The 20172-nt window shown below is 44.6% G+C and overlaps 1 protein-coding gene across 2 annotated transcripts in view; it reads right to left on the minus strand.

Moving 5' to 3' along the window:
• Positions 1-2449: 2449 nt before the first annotated feature.
• EBPL (EBP like) overlaps positions 2450-20172 on the minus strand; it is a 50580-nt gene continuing 32857 nt past the window's right edge. The window contains exons 2-4 of one of the 2 annotated variants that reach the window (XM_029210239.1): positions 19269-19338; positions 12419-12557; positions 2450-2662 (exon numbers count right to left, since the gene is read on the minus strand). In XM_029210239.1, the coding sequence (XP_029066072.1) occupies positions 2656-2662; positions 12419-12557; positions 19269-19338 (216 nt within the window). In that variant the 3' untranslated portion in view covers positions 2450-2655. Of the gene's footprint in view, positions 2663-10872; positions 11136-12418; positions 12558-19268; positions 19339-20172 lie in introns of those variants that run through there. The other variant, XM_029210238.1, reaches the window with a different exon arrangement.

Consider the following 20172-nt stretch of genomic DNA (forward strand, 5'->3'; position numbering starts at 1 on the left):
CACAGAGCTCTGGAGACAAATGCTTATTGCTGCATATGCCACTGAGAAGATTTCTGTGGTTTTTTTCCGCCTCAGTGCTGGGTGACTAACACAGGCACTAAATGTTGGAAACCACCCATCTACAGTTTTATACCAAGATTTCACAGGTTTATAAAATAATGCTCAGGGGTGGTATCCCAAGGTCAAATCATAAAAAGAGCTTGAGTCTTTAATCATTTACGAGTTGAGGAAAAGAACTTTTAACCTCAGACAGGTGTGGTGGATGACAGAGATGTCCTACTTACTTAGCATATGCTTTGACACTTTTTACTGAAGACAGTCTAACATAAATGTGGCCACGCCGGGGGGATATGCACCCCTAGATGTTGAGGGTGAGCGTGCGGTGACAACGGCTACTTCTCAGTTATAAGTTGTGTGAAACTGCACATTAGACTTCTTAGATTCCTTAGTTTCCCAATTTCACATGCTCCCAGGAGGAGTCCCTGCCCACAGAACTCTCTCCCATCTTGGGGGTGTTTAGCTGATTCTAACTTAATGGGAATGTACTGATCAGATGCTATGCTGAGAGCAGGTTTCAGTAAAGAATGAGGAGCAGGCAATGGGTTCTAAAAGCCAGAGATCCCAGAATGGATTCAAAGCAGTGACTCCTGTAGCATGTTGACCAAAGCAGAGAGGAGGAAAACATCATAAAGCATAGGGGAAAATGCACCTTAGCTGGGCAGGACCCCCTGGGATTTAATCTCACCCAGTCCTGTAACAAGCCACCCTCGTCCTTACTGCAGTGTCTCCTCTGCTTGGAATGGGGCTGCCAGCTGGGAGAGACTCAACCGAAACTTGGGGGTCTGGGGATGTGAAGAGGAGGGAAACCAGGGATGAAGGACAGGTAGATTCAAGGACTCTGGTTGACATCTTGCTTGGATTTAAGATAAAAAATAGGGTAATACATTCTCAGAATGGCCAGGGTAGCCAGGGCTGAAGTCTTCCAAATCAGGACTGAGGCTGTGTGTGGGACGGGTTCACTTAATAAAAGGCTCCTCCCAGGCCCAGGGCGCTCTAAGCAGATGTGGGGAAGCATAGGCCGAGGAACCAGAAGGGAGGAAAGGAGGGAAAAGCAAGAAGATCGCTGCCCAAGGGGCTCCTGGCCTCGAGGTGAGCGGCACCTCTGGGTGTTGATGGGGGCAGGGACGGGGAAGATGGCTGTGGCATCTCTGGGAGGATTTGGAGACACAGGGGAATCCTCCCCCACCTGCTGCCGCATGATGGCTCAGCTACCAGGCCAACTGGGAGGTGGTAGAAAGCCAGGGCTGAGTGGGATTAGGAGTGGGGAGATGGGCCAGGCGGGGCTGACTCATGATGGGATGAGCTCAGGTCCGCTTTCAGGAGGGATCAGTGTCCGAGGAGGTGTCATCGGGGGTGGATGCAGCCACGAGTTAAGGCAGCTGACAGCTCTCACGGCTCTCAGCTCTCATGGCTGTGGCATGGTTTGTGCCCGTGCTTCCCAAGGTAGGATCTGTGAAACACTAGCTCTGAAGGTTGCGAAGGGCTACTGGCCTGAGAAGAGGGTTCCATGGTCCAACAAGCTTGAGAAACGTGGGCTTAATGGAATTACACAGGTTTCTCCACTGTAGGACATCTCAGAGCCCTGAATATGATGATGGGAATAGGCGATCTCTAAAGCAAGGCAGGCGGGGGTATGGTATAGCACTTTTGATCATGACCACGGAACCCTTTCAACACAGAACGTGACTTCAGACTAGTGAACTACTGACGACGCTTTCTTACTGAACTACTGGAGCCGGAACCAACAGGAAAAAGACCTGGTTCCCACGTGTCACCTTCACCACCACCGCCAAGCCCCTCTCCACCAGTGAGGTCTACTTAGAGTTTCAGGGCCAACAGGCAAATAAACTGAGGTTCACGACAGATTCTATCCCCATGGCAAACTGAAGTGCTAACTACACAAAGCCATGGAGGCAGAGGTCCAGCTCTAAGGTACCTAGGCACCCAGTTAAGAGGCTGGGGCCCAGTGGGCCCACAGATCCATGGCAGCCCCACCCAAAACTAAGATCAGCCTGGCAGCGGCCCTATCCCCCAACTGGGGATAGACCTCGAGGCTCAGGCCTTGTCAGGCTTGGCTCTGGACATGGTGGGGGCAGCCGCGGAGAGGACAACCCCAGGGGTCCAGCTCAGCTGGTCTGGGTGAAATGCAGGAGTCGGCAACTCACAGTCGTAGTTGTTTCCAGCTCCCGCACCGCAGGAGGCTCTGTCACCTGTTTTCCCAGTTTCCTCTGGTCTCTCCTGGTGCTGACAACGTTCCATCCAGGTGCTGACGAAAATCCCTCTTCTCTGAAGCACAAGCAGAATGTTTCCTTAGAAAGGAAACAAAAAGATTCCGAGGACAAGGAATCACAAAAGCCCTGACACCACCAAGTAACAGCAGCGGGAAAGTAACTCAAACGCAGTCTCAGATGGTCAGACTGACAAAGCCTCCCGGCCCACAGGCTTCTTAATTTTTACCTTTTATTCTCTGTGATGTGCCTGCTCAGAAGCCCCAGGTTTCGGCCAGTTGCTCTGCTCCAGGCCTGGGTGCCTGGCACGTTTAATTGCTGATTCTGAGATTGTCTCTCACACGGAGGCAGTGGCGATGTCATATGTTCAGAACCTGGACAACAGACCCAGTGAAAAGCTAAATAAACGTGGAAGCTTTTACTTGGATCAGAACAGCGGGTGGAGTGTTTGATATGTGCTCATCCTCACAGGAGTGTGTGCCAAGTACCACGACTCCGTTTCTGGATAAGGAGACTCAGGAGCCAAGCATCTGGGCTCCAAATCCCACGGCATGTGAGCCGGGGCAGCGGGTTCGAACTCAGCACCGCTTAGCAGCAAAACCGGCACAGCTCGGCTCCGGGTTCTGTCCCGTGTGCTCCCTGTGGCACGGGACAGATGCTCACCTTTCGTGGCCAGTTCTTCTTCTGTAGAAGGAAGATGATAATCCCTGTTCACGGAGCATGAGGGATTATCATGAGGATCAGATAATACAACGAACAGAAAAGAGCTTTGAAGTGGAATGAATACAGGTGTAGGGCGTTAATAGTACCCAGTGTTTTCCTAGATACCAAACAACTTGGCATCCCAAAGGTTTCCACTTTCTCTAGTTCATGCTTACAAACTGACCAAGCAAAGGAAAAAGGCAGACAGATTCAAGAAGATGTACCAAGAACCTGAAAGCCTACAGGAGGTTAGGAAACAGACACCCCCCCCCCCAATTAGGAGGCTTTCAACTTGAACCTTGGAAGAGCTAACTCCCCCAGACCTCACCGCTGCCTCCTGCCCACACCCAATCCCACTCCTAAAGGCTCCACACACTAAAAATACCCCAGCCACCTGCTGCCCAGGCAGGCAGTAAATCACTGGCCCTCGAACACCAGAATCCAGGCCAGGCCTGGCCTGACGTGGCCGCTGGTGGCTGACACGCGCCAGATGGGGCAAGTCCACTTCTTCCCAGCCCGGCAGCCAGGGCGCCTGGGAGGAGAGTGCCCCCAGGAAGCAGGGGCGCTGCTGCAGGTGCTTCCTGGGTGTAGGGTGATTGGAGGTGGGTGTGTCACAGGAGGAAACGGGGCTCCCTAGGAACGGGCAGTGGCTCCTACGGCGACAAGTATATATAGAATAAGGTCATCTCATCAAAATCCACAGATCAGCCACTCGACTGCTGTCCTATTACCCCAGGGCCACCAGATGTCACTGTTGCAGGGGGCATGAATATTTGTGGTCCCATCTCCGGACAAGCACTGGCTTTATGGAGACAGTTCAAACCGTGGGCACTCAGGGCACACCAGTGAGATCCATTTCCTGCTTCCAGTTCTTAGTGATTCGATCCCGCCCTCCCATCCCCACCCCCGGGACCAAAATCAGTCCGACTCCCAAAATGCAACCAAGAAATGCCAAAAACCTGTTCACAGTTACTTTCAGCCCAATACAGTGAATCAGAAATGAGAGGCCAAGACAGAATATTTAATTTATTTTTAAACTAAAATGCATCGTCAGCAAACACATTTGTGGGGAACAAGAAGTCATGTGCTGTCTGGAGTGTTGCTCAAATTTGAAAAAGTGGGGACAGTGAGAGCACATCCTCCACTTTGTCACCCCTCCCCCTAGAAAAACCAAAGCATTAAAGTTAACTGCTGCTACCTGACCACTTGGTCCAACCAGTGAAAAGTACTTACAGGACAATACAAAGCACAAAATCAAAACAATGAAATTGAGAGGCTACTCAAGTATAATGAATAGACCTAGATGATCAGAAATGTGCTGAGGTTAAATTTTTGTTTCCATAAAATTGAATAATTTTCATAGCTTGCAGGTTTTGGGAACATGTCTAACACTGTTGGGCTAGAAAGAGTACTTTTAAGTGAACTAGGTTCTAGTTCACTGAAAAGCTCTGTGGCCTTGGGCAGGTTATCTAACCCCTCTGAGCCTCAGTCTCCTCGTATATGAACTGGACCTGTCCAAGGCCCCTTTAAACAATACATGATTCTAGGATTCTAAGCGTGGCCTTGAGGGGCCCTTGTGTAGCTGGGAAGGTGGATGTCAAAAATAACAAAACAATACAGGGCCACTTAAGTGACACAGACAAGGGCTACAGGAATTCAGAGTCCTCCCCTTCTGACTCCTGGGGGACTGAGGGAAGGCTTCTGGAGGGGAAGGGATTAAACACCTAAAAGTAACACTGCAGCACGCTCAGCATACTGGATCCCTCCCTTGAAGAGTTGGGAGGTGGCCAATCCAATATTTTAAGATGTCAACTTGATCTGTGTGGACATAAACAAAATAAATGATAACTGCTACCTATCAACCTCTATAAGCGCATGAATTTCTCAAGAATGGGAGCATGTTCTGTAATACTATCCGGTCGGTTTTGTGTGTACATGTACAACTGCTACTTCTTAAATGATAAATCTGGGGCAAGGGACAGAGAGGAAAGAAGGGGGGAGGTTAAAGTCCTTCTTCAAACGTTAAAAGCCTCCCCCAAATGTTAATACAAGCACAGACAAGAGCTTGAGAAATGGAAACTAAATTTGTAACAGTGGTTCTGTCTGATGATACTGGGGGTAATGATTATTTTTTTCTTTTTGCTTATCTGGATTTTCCATTTTTCAGCAACGGACATGAATCAATTGTATATTTTTTTAATGCAAATATATTCGGGACAGATAATACATCAAACCACTATCAGTTATTAGCATCTTAATGTGAATTAATGGATGTGATTTGCTTCCTGCAGTGAAGTGGCGGTGGGATATGGATTTTGTTAGGCCGGGTCTGCCACTGGAAAGGGAGAGAGGATGTAGAGTTTCCAAAAGCACAGTGGGTGGAGGAGGCCTGCCAGGCCCCTCCCTATTACCTTAAGGGCATTTTATTAAAAGTAAGGACAGCAACAGTTAACCTTTCTCATTCATGGTTTTGCCCAATTATTCTCATTATAAATTATTTATTTTTAGATCCAAACTCCAGCTTTCCAACCAAAGAAAAAAGTGCTCATGGATTTTAAGAATAATTTGAAAAAAAGAAAAAAGAAAACAAAGGATTCTTCTCCAAACTGTGCATTTTGGTTTCCATCAAGCCTTGTTTGGACAAAGTTTTATTTTACTATTTCATACTGCAGTCTGCAGATTCTTCCTGGAGCCTCAGTGCTAGCACTTCAGGAGTTGTAAAGCTGACATAATTAAATACAAGAAAACGTCATCATTTAGACTCTGATTTTAGATGGGTTATGCCAATAGTTGCCTCAACATTATCTGGAAAGGCAGAGCATGCAGAGGAAATTTATAGTGTAAACAATACTGGGGAGTGATGGACAGTCTGAAGGAATCCAGTTACCATCAACATAAGCAATTCATAACTTATTGCAAATCATTTGATATGTTCATCCAAATATTCCTTCTATGGCTGGCTCCTAGGAAACGAATGTGATAGAAGCGGGGTGTGCGGGGGGGCGGATAGGGAAGTAAATGATTCCTAAGGTCCCAAGCAAAATTTAGACTTAAAATATATTTGAACTATCACCTCCAAGTAGTTGGAGATATCGAGCCTTGAAAAGAGGAACAATATTGAAGGCAGTGACTTATTTAATTGAATCTAAGATGCCATCAAATTATAAGATGGATTATAGTTTTGTAAGAAAAAAACACTGCCAACTCAATTATGACACATCAACTGTAAAATACATTCTAATTTTTAAAATGTTAAAATGTGGGTGGAAAATATCTATCTTAGAGTTAATGAAATACAGTATTACCTATGTCACCTTGCCCCTACCTCCCTGTCACAGGGAGATGGGCTTCTATTCTCAGTGACCTGTTAGACTTCATATGGGGACATCAATCTTCCTTCCAACTCACTTAAGGGTTAAAACATTTAGATCTGTCCTTACTTGGCAGTAGAATGTATCTGTCCTCCAAGTTCCTGTCAGAGTCTATAATCTCCATTTCTCTCCCATCCAATACTCAGCAAAAACTCAGTTGAGAAAAAAATCATGTTTTCAGGACTGCCTGCAGGATATGCAGCCCATCCATTTTTCTCTACTCTGTTTACCCTCAGATTGAGCCAGATCAGCAGAGAGCAAAGTACTGGAAACAACTGGGTAATCCCTCATAGAAAGGTTTTTACAGACTCTCTCTCTGGCGTCCTGCCTTCAGCCCACGTGGGGGACACTGTTACAAACAGCCCGAGTTGTACTAAATTCTGTCGTCAAGGACATAGCGTCCTCTTCATGAGGACCCACTGGAGACATATTTCAGGTCTTCATACCAGGAATCTTTAAAAATAAAATGTTTAAATTGAAGTATAACATATATCGAGAAAAGCACACCATTCATAAAGGTACAGCTGAATGAATTATCGCAAATTGTAACAACCACTCAAAGGAAAAAAATAAAACATTACCAGCACCTCAGAAGCCCCTTCATGGCTTCTCCCCATCACTATACCCACCCTCTTCCCCAGAGGCAATCTCTGTCCTCATCTTTAACATCACAGTTTTATCTGTTTTTGAACCTTACAAAAATAGAATCATACAATATGTATCCTTTTAGTCTGGCTTCTTTCACTTATCACTATTTCTTTCACTTATCACTAATTCATCCATGTTGTTATGAGAAGTAGGTTGTTAATTTTCATTCCTATAATTTTTACTGTACAGTAGTCCATTGTATGTATATACCACAATTTACTCATTTAGGTTGTTTCCGGCTTGGGGTTATAATGCTGCCATTCTGGTACACATAGTAAAGCACTTCTGTGAAGTATACCTAAGAGTCAGATTGCTGGGTTTCAGGGCTTGCACACGTTCAGTTTAATTTCAAAGTAGTTTTCCACTTTACATTCCACCAGCAGTGTATGAGAATTCCAGTGGTTCCACATCTTCACCAACCCTCATAATGGTCAGTCCTTTTAGTTTTAGCCATTTTTATAGGTGTATAGCAACATCTTATTGTGGCCTTAATTATCATCTCCTGAATTGCCTTCTCTTTTGTGAAGTATTTATTCAAATATCTTGTCAACTTTTCTATTAGATTGTCTTTCTCTAATTGATTGATTACCCACTGGGATGGGTCTTTTGTCAATTATATGTACTACAAATATATTCTACCTTCTGGCTTTTTTTTTTTTTTCTTAATTTATTTTTGGCTGCGTTGGGTTTTCCTTACTGCATGTGGGCTTTCTCTAGTGTGCGGGCTTCTCATTGCGGTGGCTTCTCTTGTTGTGGAGCACAGGCTCTCGGTGTGTGGGCTTCAGTAGTTTTGGCACGCAGGCTCAGTAGTTGTGGCACACGGGCTCAGCTGCTCTGTGGCACGTGGGATCCTCCCAGACCAGGGATCGAACCCGTGTCCCCTGCACTGGCAGGTGGATTCTTAACCACTGCACCACCAGGGAAGTCTCTGGCTTCCTTTTTTATTCTCTTAATGGTGAATTCTGATGAGCAGAAGTACTTGATTTTAATGCAGTCAAAATTATTGCAGCTTTCTGTATCCTTTTTAAGAATATATTCTTCTACTTTTTTTTCTTCTTGAAGATTTATTGTTTGCCTTTCACATTAAAATCAATAAGCCCATGCACCTAGAGCCTGTGCTCTGCAACAAAGAGAAGGCACTGCAATGAGAAGCCCGCGCACCACAACGAAGAGTAGCCCCCCACTCGCCAGAACTAGAGAAAGCCCACACGCAGCAACAAAGACCCAACGCAGCCAAAAATGAATAAATAAATTAATTAAAAAAACTAAAATCAACAATTCACCTGGAGTTGATATTGTGCATGATGTAAGGATCAAAATTCATTTTTACCACATGGACATGCAACTGACCCAGCACCATTTATTGAAAAGACCATCCTTTCCCCATTGTTCTGCAGTGGCACGTTTTTCCTAAATCCAGTGTCCACATACAGGAAGGTCTGTTTCTGGACTTTCTAGTCTGTTCCATTGGTCTATCCGTCTGTTGGCTTTCTGGTGCCAATACCACATTGCCTTAATTACTGTGGCTTTATATTAAGACTTGATGTATGGTAGAGCAAGTCCTCCAGCTTTATGCTTCTACAACATTGTCTTCGCCCTCTTGGCCCTTTGCATTGCCATGAAATATCTTAAAATCAACTTGTTATCATTTAAAAAATGACAAATAGGTAAATCTGTTGGGGTTTTGATTGGGATTACATTGAATCTATAGCTCAGTTTGGGGAGAACTGACTTCTTTGAAATATTGAGCCTTCCAATCCATGAACATGACATATCTCTCTACTTATTTAGGTCTTATTTAACTTCTCTCAATGTTTTATAGTTGTTTTTGTTTTCTGTGTAAGCCTTAATATCTTTCAATTTTCCCCTAAATATTAGAATGTTTTGATGCTATAGTAAAGGGTATTTTTTTTCCTTTTTTTTTTTTTTTTTTTTTTTGCTGTACGCGGGCCTCTCACCGACGTGGCCTCTCCCGTTGCGGAGCACAGGCTCCGGACGTGCAGGCTCAGCGGCCATGGCTCACGGGCCCAGCCGCTCTGCGGCATGTGGGATCTTCCCGGACCGGGGCACGAACCTGCGTCCCCTGCATCGGCAGGTGGACTCTCAACCACTGCGCTACCAGGGAAGCCCGTAAATGGTATTTTTAAAAATTCTATTTTAATTGTTTATTGGCAACTGGTTTGTTTTTAATCTCATGAAAACGGAACTCTGTTACTCAGTGCTTCCCTATCTGATGGTTCCATGAAACACCATCCTACTTGTTAAAGTGGTCTGCTAAATATGTTGGGAAAAGCTGAGTTAAACAAGTTAATCTAGTTTCTTCACTGCAGGACTTCTAAAGTCTTTAATGTGCTAACGTAATATTCCTCAAACTTACTTGGCCAGACTTACTCAATATTCAACGAATATCATAGTCAGGTATCATTCAGGATAAAAGCATAGAAAACAGCAATTACTCTAGGTGTTTTAAACAGGAGGATTTAATAGAGGATGCTTATAAAAATCACTGGAGGACTCCAAGAGTAGGTGCTTGGCTCAGCTTCTAGGAATGGCTCCCAGATGTCCACAAAATGGACCCTCCCAAGGCAGGCGCTACCAGTGAGGCCACCACTGGAGCTCCTCAGCCCACAAACCCTTTACTCCCACTGCCCCAACCACAACTGCCTCTCAGTACCCACGAGGTTGAACGCTCGATGTGCTAACGCTCCAAACCCTCACGTTTCCATAGTCATAGACATTACCTGTCGTCACAAAACAGCAAAAGTAAAAAAGGAACAGCTGAAAGCGGTCTCCATGCTTTCACCCTCCAAGCCGCTCACAAGTACCTCTGAAAGGTGACAGCAATTTTGCATCCAGGACCACAACCTGCAGCTCTCTGCAGGATAAGAGGACACCTAGAAGGAGGGGGAATGCAGACTGAGCTAAGTGACAGTATCCACCACAACCAACCAAGTGCCTGCTGTATAGGCCGGGCACCCTTCTAGGCAGAGAATACATCTGTGAGCTAACAGGCTAGTAAGAAAGTCAGGTGTTGAACAAGTTACTGTGAGTACCCGCTCCCCACCTCTGACGGAAGTGCTATAGCCATCTGCCAAAACGAGTGGTTTCTGAAACATAGGGTGATCATGTCTCCCTCTTGGTACTGAAGGTAAGTGTTACATTTATGCTTCACTTCTATCAGTTACATACGACGTCACGGCATGCATTCTGCATATTAATTTTACCTTCATCTTATTGTTTCTCACTCATTTTCCCTATGTTCCTATTTCCTGATTTACTTTTTATCGTATTTTTGTAAGGTATCTTAAATCTTCCTCCTTAAAAAAGGACAGATATAAATCAATCATCTGTATGAAACCCCAATGTTCACCCATGAGGAGTTACCCCACTCACAAATTCCTTCCACTATCATTTTTGTTGGCTTCACAAATTTGATAAAGTGCAAAACAGAAGCACTCATTTCATTCCTGGTTTCACTTTGGTAACCAGAAGACTGGAGGGAAGATCAAAGGTTGAAGCAACAACATGTTCTTTGAAATAAAGAATTAATATAACATGCTCTACAGCATTTCATGATAATTGTCTTTATTAACGTAGAACAATTAATGCTAGCCATAAAAGTATATCATTAAATGTGTTATTATTACAAGTTAAAATTTATTCTCTGTTCCCTGTATTGCCATTTAACTGGGAAAAACCAACAGCCAAAACTTGTCAACCTTACAGTCCATTTGAAATTGATTCAACTGGAAGCAATTAGCTTGTTCAAGAATGACAATATAAAAGAAAAGTATACACTGGAATGTATTACATTTTGGCCCAACAAACAGGTTTGATTCATTCTGGCTCATAAAGCATGCTGATGGTGTTTATGATTTTGAAAATTCACTGAAACTTTTTGCCTGAATTGAATCCTCTGTGATGCATTTTCTTGAGTTCTACCCATGACTGCCACAGTAACAGTCCTGGGATCAGAACCCAAACACCATTGAAAAATACCAGATAGACCCAAAAGTAGAGCCAATTGTTGGTGTTGAGGTTGGGGCTTCCCATAAGCCAGTCTGGGCAGAAGGTCATCCACCCGCCATACAATTCACACACACACAGGGTGATCTGTATGAAATGCCTGTTAGAGAGAAAGAGACAAGGGATGAAACTACCAGCAGCATCAACAGTCCTCCATGGCAGAAAACCTCCCTGAAGTTGGACCTCGGGTTTTACGTAGAGCTCCTTTGATGGGGCAAATTGATAATTAATGAAGACCCATGCTTTCCTTGGAGAAGCAATAGTGCCTTTCCTAGAAGATTATCCTCAGAGTTAAAGAAGGTCTCTTGGGTATCCTGTCCTATTCTTCAGAAGATTTGGTGAGGTCACAACTGACCCGGTAAAGAGAGACCTGGATGGGAAGCTCTCTATGAGCCGCAATTTCACCTGTTGTAAAAGGGATAATAATAGTCCCTTCCTCGAATAATATTGTGGAGATTAAATGAGATACGTAGATAAAGCACTGTGCCCGACACATATTCAACAATGCATATGTGTCAAATGTTTGAAATAATAAACAAATGGGTGCCTGTAGTAAATCTACAACCACGATCATGGAGTCAAAGACATGGAAGGCACCCAGGAGAAATTTAATTCTTCCTGCCAACACTCTATGTAAAACTGGGTGGGAGAAAGTGGATTAAATGACCTTTGAGGTCTCTTTCAGATCTGAAATTTTATGATGAAGCTTTACATAAGACTTCGTCTTTGATACAAGATGGTGGAAAATGGAATGCCGTTGTGCCTACTTGACATTGGTTTAGGGAATCATCCCCGGGATAGCAATCTGTTTGTCCCAGGTCACCCCGTCCTTAAGATGGAGAGGAAGGAAAGGGAGGGAGGAAGCGGAGTTCAAAGTTCCAGGGTCTGATTGATGGATGGTTAATCTGCCATCTTTCTGCTTCGTCTCCTCACTCTTCTGCTTTCCTCATACCCTCCATAGCCTGCTTCTGGAAAGATTTCTTATTTATCTTGCATGTTTACCTCAGAATTACATGAGAGATTTTTCTTTGTGTCAAGCGGAATGGGAGTTTTCTAGAATGAGTTGGAGGCAAAGGATGCAAATGTTACCTTTTGATTCTCCAAAATATTGGTGGCAAATCATCCAATGCTGTCACCACTGTGCTTGTCTGTACAGCACCCAGGTTGTCAATACAATCATATTTCTCATATTTTTTTTATTTTGAATGGTCTGAAATTATCCTGGTGGCACCATGATCCTTAACTAATATCTAACAATTTTTGTTTCTAGTCTACTTTTTGTCTAACAAAGAACTCTGGTCATTATCCCCTCCAAATGTCACGCTGGCGTTGGGACAGCTAATGTTCCTCCTCTTTTCCGTAGGACAGGAGAAGAGCACTTACCGATAATGTTTCCCTTTGACGATGGCATAAATGAGAACCAATGCCAGAAACCCTCCCAGGACGACAGTCAGAATTTCCAAAGACACAATGGTTGGATCCAAATAAAGCCATCTTGCGTCAGCTTTGCCATATTCTTTCCCTGAAAACAAAATACATTTTGTTACTCATCTGGCAATCGTTTTTATGACAGAGGAAATGACCTTTTTTTCCCCATTAGGAGGAGATAAAAGAGTAACTGCCACTCTCTCTGTAGTCTTCATAATGCCTTAGTGGAAGGCAAGAGAGGCCCTATGACGAAAATGCATTTGCCACCAGACACAAGTAATAATAACAATATCATGTTATATTTGTAAAATGATTTGCATTTTCCAAAGTGCTTTCACACATGTGCCCTCCTCACCCTCTCCCTTTTCATCGTAAGCAGCAGAATTCTACATCAGTTTGACACAGACTTCGCAAAGATAATCTTTAATAGTTATCTTGGTAAATGCATTATAATTCCTTACGTCAAAATTTCAACATAAAGTCTGTATTAGTTAGATGTGGGAAAATTATTATTAAGGAAATGTTTATAAAAAAACACATGTTTATTAGTGATTGAAGAGGAATTGAGTGCTGAGGAGACAGCAGGGAGGGGAGGGGAGGAGAGTAACACAGCCTGGACTACAGAATGAATCCTAAATGGACAAAGGAGCATTTCGGTCTGCTACAGGGACAGAATTCACTAACACAGCTACCACGAAATTGTGCTGACCAGGGAGCAGGTGTGCCCTAAGAAATCTTTCCAGGCCCCGTTATCAGGATGGTTACTTCTAGGAAGCACCATGAGGTCAGATAGTCTTTTTAGTGAAGGACCAAGGGCCATGCACTAGGTGAAGTCATATTCCCCTCCCTCCCTCCCTCCTTCTCTCTTCTTTCCTTCCTTCTTTCTTTCTCCTTTTCCTTCCTCCCCACCTCCCCCCACCTTTCTCTCTGTCTCTCTTTCCTTTTTACTTTAACAAAGTAATACGTGCTGGTCCTAAGATCTCAAATAACCAGAGGAAAAAAAAACCCCAAACTCTCTTCTCTCCCTTTAACTACTGTTCTCACATTACTTAGAAAAGGTATGAATGGTCAGAAATTAGCTGCGTGATCCGACTGGTCTGAGCAGCACAAAGCAATCGTCTCTTTTTTTTACATCTTTATTGGAGTATAATTGCTGTACAATGGTGTGTTAGTATCTGTTTTATAACAAAGTGAATCAGTTATACATATACATATATCCCCATATCTCTTCCCTCTTGCATCTCCCTCCCTCCCACCCTCCCTATCCCACCCCTCTAGGTGGTCACAAAGCACCGAGCTGATCTCCCTGTGCTATGTGGCTGCTTCCCACTAGCTATCTATTTTACATTTAGTAGTGTATATATGTCCATGCCACTCTCTCGCCTTGTCACAGCTTACCCTTCCCCCTCCAACCTAAGTGTCCATCATCGGGTGAATGGATAAAGAAGATGTGGCACATATATACAATGGAATATTACTCAGCCTTAAAAAGAAGCAATAGTCTCTTAATGGTTAGAGTTAGGATCCCTCCAGGGCCAGGGACAAAGGGTTCCCATGAAAGGCTGTCCCCAGAGAAAGGACAGGCCAGTAAACACGATTAGCTATTTAATGAGATAACACACAGACACATGCTGAGCGGAGATTCTGTGAAAGGCCAGATGCAACTGGCAGACCAGGCAGAGCCGTCCAGCCTGTCCTTAGCCGACTGCCTGCCATGACCTAACTGGAAAACATCATAGTGAAAGAAAAAGTTTTCCCTATAAATTTAAACATAGATACAGGGCTTCCCTGATGGCTCAGTGGTTAAGAATCTGTCTGCCAATGCAGGGGACACAGGCTCGAGCCCTGGTCTGGGAAGATCCCACATGCTGTGGAGCAACTAAGCCCGTGTGCCACAACTACTGAGCCTGCGCTCTAGACCCTGCAAGTCACAACTACTGAGCCTGCACGCCACAACTACAGAAGTCCACGTGCCTAGAGTCCGTGCTCCGCAACAAGAGAAGCCACCGCAATGAGAAGCCCGCGCACCGCAGCGAAGAGTAGCCCCCACTCGCCGCAACCAGAGAAAGCCCGGGCGCAGCAACAAAGACCCAATGCAGTCAAAAATAAATAAATAAAATAAATTAAATTAATTAAAAAACCACATAGATACAATAGGTGAAATATACTATCTAGTGTAGCCAAAATCTAAGAAAATATCACAAGTAAAAGGTCAATGCTTTAGGAGCTAAGAGATTAGTGGGTGTTTAGACATTCACAGAAATAACCCCATTCATTCATTCTTTTTAAAAAATTTTTTGATTTATTTATTTTTTGGCCACGTGGCATGTGAGATCTTAGTTCCCTGACCAGGGATCGAACCCATGCCCCCTGCATTAGAAGTACAGGGTCTAACCACTGGACATCCAGGGAAGTCCCCTTCATTCATTCTTTAATTCAACAATTTTTTTGTAGCGTATAGACGCCTCTATGCTAGGTCTCAAGAATGCAGCAGCGGCCAGGACACAAAGTCTGCTGCTGGTGGTTCATACTGTAGCGAGCTCAGACCATGTAATAAGTGACGGGGACAGAGAATAGGGACATGGAGAAAAGGCACTGCACAAGCTAGGAGAGGAGGTGTTCTGATCGCTTCCTCTTCACCCTACATGCGAGGGAAGGGTTCCCGCCCTGGGCTTATGTGGTGGCCCAACACACAACAGGTGACACTGGGCAGATGAGGTTGATGGCGGCTCGCAGGCTCGGGGAGAAGCACACTGTACCACGTGGGGCTGCCCTAGGAACTGGGGTGAACGAGGAGGGGCTGTGGGAGGTGGGCTCTGCAGTAACATCAGGGCGGGTGACCCCTGGTCCCCGCGGCAGGATGTGATAGGATTGTTTGAGTAATTCTGAGGGCTGGCAGGGAACTGAAGCCGGCTCCTCAGGGGTGTGCAGGCACCGTGCTGGTCCCGGAGACCAGGAGGGCTGCTTGTCTAGGGACCTTATATGAGGAAGCAGGGTGCAGAGGGGCCTGGCACTTACGACATCTGAGGCCCTCTGGATTTTACCACACGTCAAGGCACACGTAATCTGGGATCTTAATCTCAGGCCTTTCTCTTAGTCCCGTACCTTCCACAGTGTCAGAAATCAAGGCTTTGGATTGGGATGAAGGTGAGGATGACCAGCTGGCAAGATCAAAGGGCAGCCCATCCTGATTTCTGTCCTGAAGGGCACCAGGTCCAGTCTCAAGGGCCAGTTGGATGAGGGTGTCATATAACAGGAGCTCCGTGTGGCCTGTCAATTGCTCCCCCTTGGGGAAGTGTGTGACGATATGTATGAACTGAAACACAGCTCCCACTCCCTAAACCAAAAGGTCTCTTCTAAATTACAGAAATAAAGCACATTTGCACGAAAAAAAAAAAAAATCTCAGGGCTTATATCACAAGAGGTGAGCCTTGAACTGGGGGAGGGAGAGGGTATCTCAGGGAGGAGTTTGAGCAAAGGCCTGGGGCTGAGAGCGCTCGGTGTGTCTGAAACTGCAGGAAATTCAGCAAAGCTGAAGGAGACAGCGTGTGTGTAAGTGAAAGTGGGGGGGGAGGGGGGTGGGGACAGGCACTGGAAGCAGGCCCTGCTATCTGCTGGCCCCAGTGGATCAAGCCTCTGGCATCTCCTCATCTACTGCTTAACCTTGACCAACTCTTTGCAGGTTAAACACCTACAACAGCGAAAGGGCAAACAGAGCATTAATAAACGTAATGATGTGATCCTCATCCTTTATTTTGTGACTGACTGCCAGGCTCAGGCAGAGGTTTAGAGGGAAAGATGCACACGAAGGGCTGGAGGTTTCCAGTAGCCAAGCCACGGCTGTGCCCTTTGCCACAGAGCGGAGACTAGGGGCACAACTCTTCTTGACCAAACTCAAGGCAGCCTCCTCCAAGCCCTCTTCTCCAAAAGGTCTCGACCTTGGGCTCTGTGCTTGGCCCACTTAGTCCAGTTTCAACAAGAATCCTGCTGCGTGAGTTTAGTGAAAATCCTTCACTCTTGGTATCTGATCACTCCCCCCAACCCCCAGTTTTATTGAGATATTACTGACATACAGCACTGTGTAAGTTTAAGGTATGCGGCATAATGAATTGACTTACATATATTGTGAAATGATTACCACAATAAGTTTAATGACATCCATCATGTCATATAGATACAAAAAAAAAGAAAAAGAAAAAATGTTTTTTTCCTTGTGGTGAGAACTCTTAGGATTTATTCTCTTAACAACTTTCAAATATGCCATACAGTAGTGTTAATTATGTGGTATATTACATCCCTAGTACTTATTTATCATAGAACTAGAAGTTTGTACCTTTTTTTAAAAAATAAATTTATTTATTTTTCTATTTATTTTTGGCTGTGTTGGGTCTTCGTTGCTGTGTGCGGGCTTTCTCTAGCTGCGGCGAGTGGGGGCTACTCTCCGTTGCGGTACATGGGCTTCTCATTGCGCTGGCTTCTCTTGTTGTGGAGCACAGGCTCTAGGCACGTGGGCCTCACTAGTTGTGGCTCGCGGGCTTAGTTGCTCCGCAGCATGTGGGATCTTCCCAGACCAGGGCTCGAACCTGTGTCCCCTGCACTGGCAGGTGGATTCTTAACCACTGTACCACCAGGGAAGTCCAGAAGTTTGTACCTTTTGAACATCTTCATCCAATTCCCCCACTCCACAGTCCTCGCCTCTGGTAACCACAAATCTGATCTCTTTTTCTATGAGTTTGGGTTGTTTGTTTTTTAGATTCCACATATGAGATATTACAGTTTTTGTTTTTTTCTGTCTAGCTTATTTCACTTAGCATAATGTCTGCAAGGCCCATCCATGTTGTCACAAATGGCAGGATTTCCTTCTTTTTATGGCTGAATAATATTCCATTGTATATATACACCACAACTTATTTATCCAGTCCTCTGTCAATGGACACTTAGGTTGTTTCCATGTCTTGGCTATTGTAGATACTGCTGCTATGAACATGGGAGTGTAGATAATCTTGATATCTGATCAAATTCCTCATCTCCCACCCTCTGTATCTTAATACCCTGGCCTGCCTTCAGCAAGGATCCTGTTGAGTCAGTCTATCAAGAGTCCCGCAGCCTTGATATTTCTTCTCAGTAATTTTCCATCCACTGACCCCAACCCTGCTCCTTGCCTATGAATCTCCACCTGTCCTTGTATTTAGAGTTGAGCCCAATCTCTCTCCCATTGCCATAGTCCCTCTTGAATAAAGTCTTCCTTACCATCTTTAACAAGTTCTACATCCTGCTGAATCAAAGGACAGTCCACAGATCAATATATGGGAGGCCCTACCCCAGACCCTCTGAATTAGAATCTGCATTTTAACAAGAACCCCAAGCAACCTGTGTCCTTTAAAGTCCAAGAAGCACTACTTGACATTATCTACTAGATTTTCACTTTCACACTAATAAAGGGTACCTCCATTAAATGAATTTTCACTTTTTAAAAAAAATTAATTAATTAATTTTTGGCTGCATTGGGTCTTCGTTGCTGCACACAGGCTTTCTTTTTAGTGCAGTGTGCCGGCTTCTAATGGCAGTGGCTTCTCTTGTCGCGGAGCACGGGCTCTAGGTGTGCGGGCTTCAGTAGCTGTGGCTCGCGGGCTCAGTAGTTGTGGCCCGCAGGCTCTAAAGCACAGGCTCAGTAGTTGTGGTGCACAGGCTTAGTTGCTCCGCGGCATGTGGGATCTTCCCGGACCGGGGCACGAACCCACGTCCCCTGCATCGGCAGGCGGACTCTCAACCACTGCGCCACCAGGGAAGCCCTGAGTCCCACATCTTGAGGCCACCTGCTCAGTTCCACGGGCTAAGGAAAATGCAGCTGTGCAGCTTTCTGGTGAGTCTGCTGGATTAAAATGTGCTTGAGAATTGCTAGGGAAGTCTGGGGTTGAGAATTCCAGCTCAAGTCACTGTCCTCCTACCCCGGCTGCCCTGCTCAGCCTCAGAGAAAGCAAACAGCCCAGATTTGGCTCAGTCCCATGAAGTGCAAATATCTAATTCGATCTTTATCAGTCATCTTCAGTCTACATTTTCACCTTCAAAAAAATGAAAATTCGGGCTTCCCTGGTGGTGCAGTGGTTAAGAATCCGCCTGCCAATGCAGGGGATGCGGGTTCGAGCCCTGGTCAGGGAAGATCCCACATGCCGCGGAGCAACTAAGCCTGTGCCCCACAACTACTGAGCCTGCGCTTTAGAGCCTGAGAGCCACAACTACTGAGCCCGCGAGCCACAACTACTGAAGCCCGCACACCTAGAGCCCATGCTCCGCGACAAGAGAAGCCACTGCCATTAGAAGCTGGCGCACTGCAATGAAGAGTGGCACCTGCTTGCCACAACTAAAGAAAGCCCACACACAGCAACGAAGACCCAGTGCAGCCAAAAATAAATAAAAACAAAAATTTGAAATTATAGCTTTATTGAGATATAATTCACATGCCAGACCTGTTTTTTTAAATCTGTTTAAAGTGTATAATTCAACAAGTTTTAGTATATTCTCAGATTTGAATCACTACAAATCATGTAATTTTATAATGTTTCTACCCCAAAAAAGAAATTTGTACCCATTATCAGTCACTCCCCATTTCTGGCCTATGACCCGCCCCCTCCCCACACACCCAGGCAACCACTAATCTATAATTTATCTCAATAGATTTGCCTATTCTGGACATTTCATGTAAATAGAATCATACAGCATGGGGTACAGGTACTCATTTAATTGACAGCCATACTTGCAATTAATCCCTCAAACATGGCAAATGCAAACGTTTTAAATTACTTACACAATGAAGCGATCAAGGCATCAGAATCTGTGATGTTTCCTACCAAAGACAAGTAGACAAAAGGGCCTTCCTAGAGAGAAGAAAACGAAAACATGCTCTAATTTAGCATCACAACCACAGGATGGCACCACAATGTGGCCAGCGTCCCCTGCCCTGCCCCACACCACACAGTCCCGGTGTGCGTGCGTGGGTTCCTGGAGCCTGGCTCCCTGAACTTGGAAATGGATATGTCCAAAGGGAATGTTTATATATAATAAATGTCAGCTTTCAATGATTGGCATTATAAAATCAGAGGTGTGCCTGATGGGGAAAATATAAGTTGAAGATTTTGCACAAGAAAAGAGCTTAAATGGTATATTAAATAAGCTAAACTCTGGATTAATCCAGGGATTTTACACCGTTGGAAGTACCTCACAGTACTTCATTTTGTCTCACCTCAAAAAAATCCAAGATCTCTCTTAACAAAAGTGGCATTCAAATATCTATATCAGAGCTGAACTAGTTCTTTTTCCTGCACAAGGGCAAATTTAGGAAAATTAGAAATGCTTACGGGCTATATTTAAAATTTAAGGTAATGAAATAGCTGCAATTATACTTTGAACAAATTTTGTTCCTGGTCAATACAACCCTTCTCATTTCTTTTTACCAAAACAATCACTTATGTGACATCAAAATTGTGTCTCCGCCTAATCCCTAAGGTCACTTCTAGTACAACTTCCCAGAGGCAACCACATTTAACCACTTCTGTCTGTAGCTCTGGCAACCATTTTCATAACGTGTAATATACTTATATTACTATTTCTTTAGAGATTATCAACTGACAGCCCATCCTGAAAAATTACAGTATAATTTACGCTGTTTCCCTTCCCCTTCCCTTCTTCCAATTTTTGACAGTAGGGGAGGA

The sequence above is a fragment of the Monodon monoceros genome, unplaced genomic scaffold (assembly GCF_005190385.1).
Source record: "Monodon monoceros isolate NGI ecotype Baffin Bay Population unplaced genomic scaffold, NGI_Narwhal_1 Super_Scaffold_8, whole genome shotgun sequence".
Lineage (NCBI taxonomy): Eukaryota > Metazoa > Chordata > Mammalia > Artiodactyla > Monodontidae > Monodon > Monodon monoceros.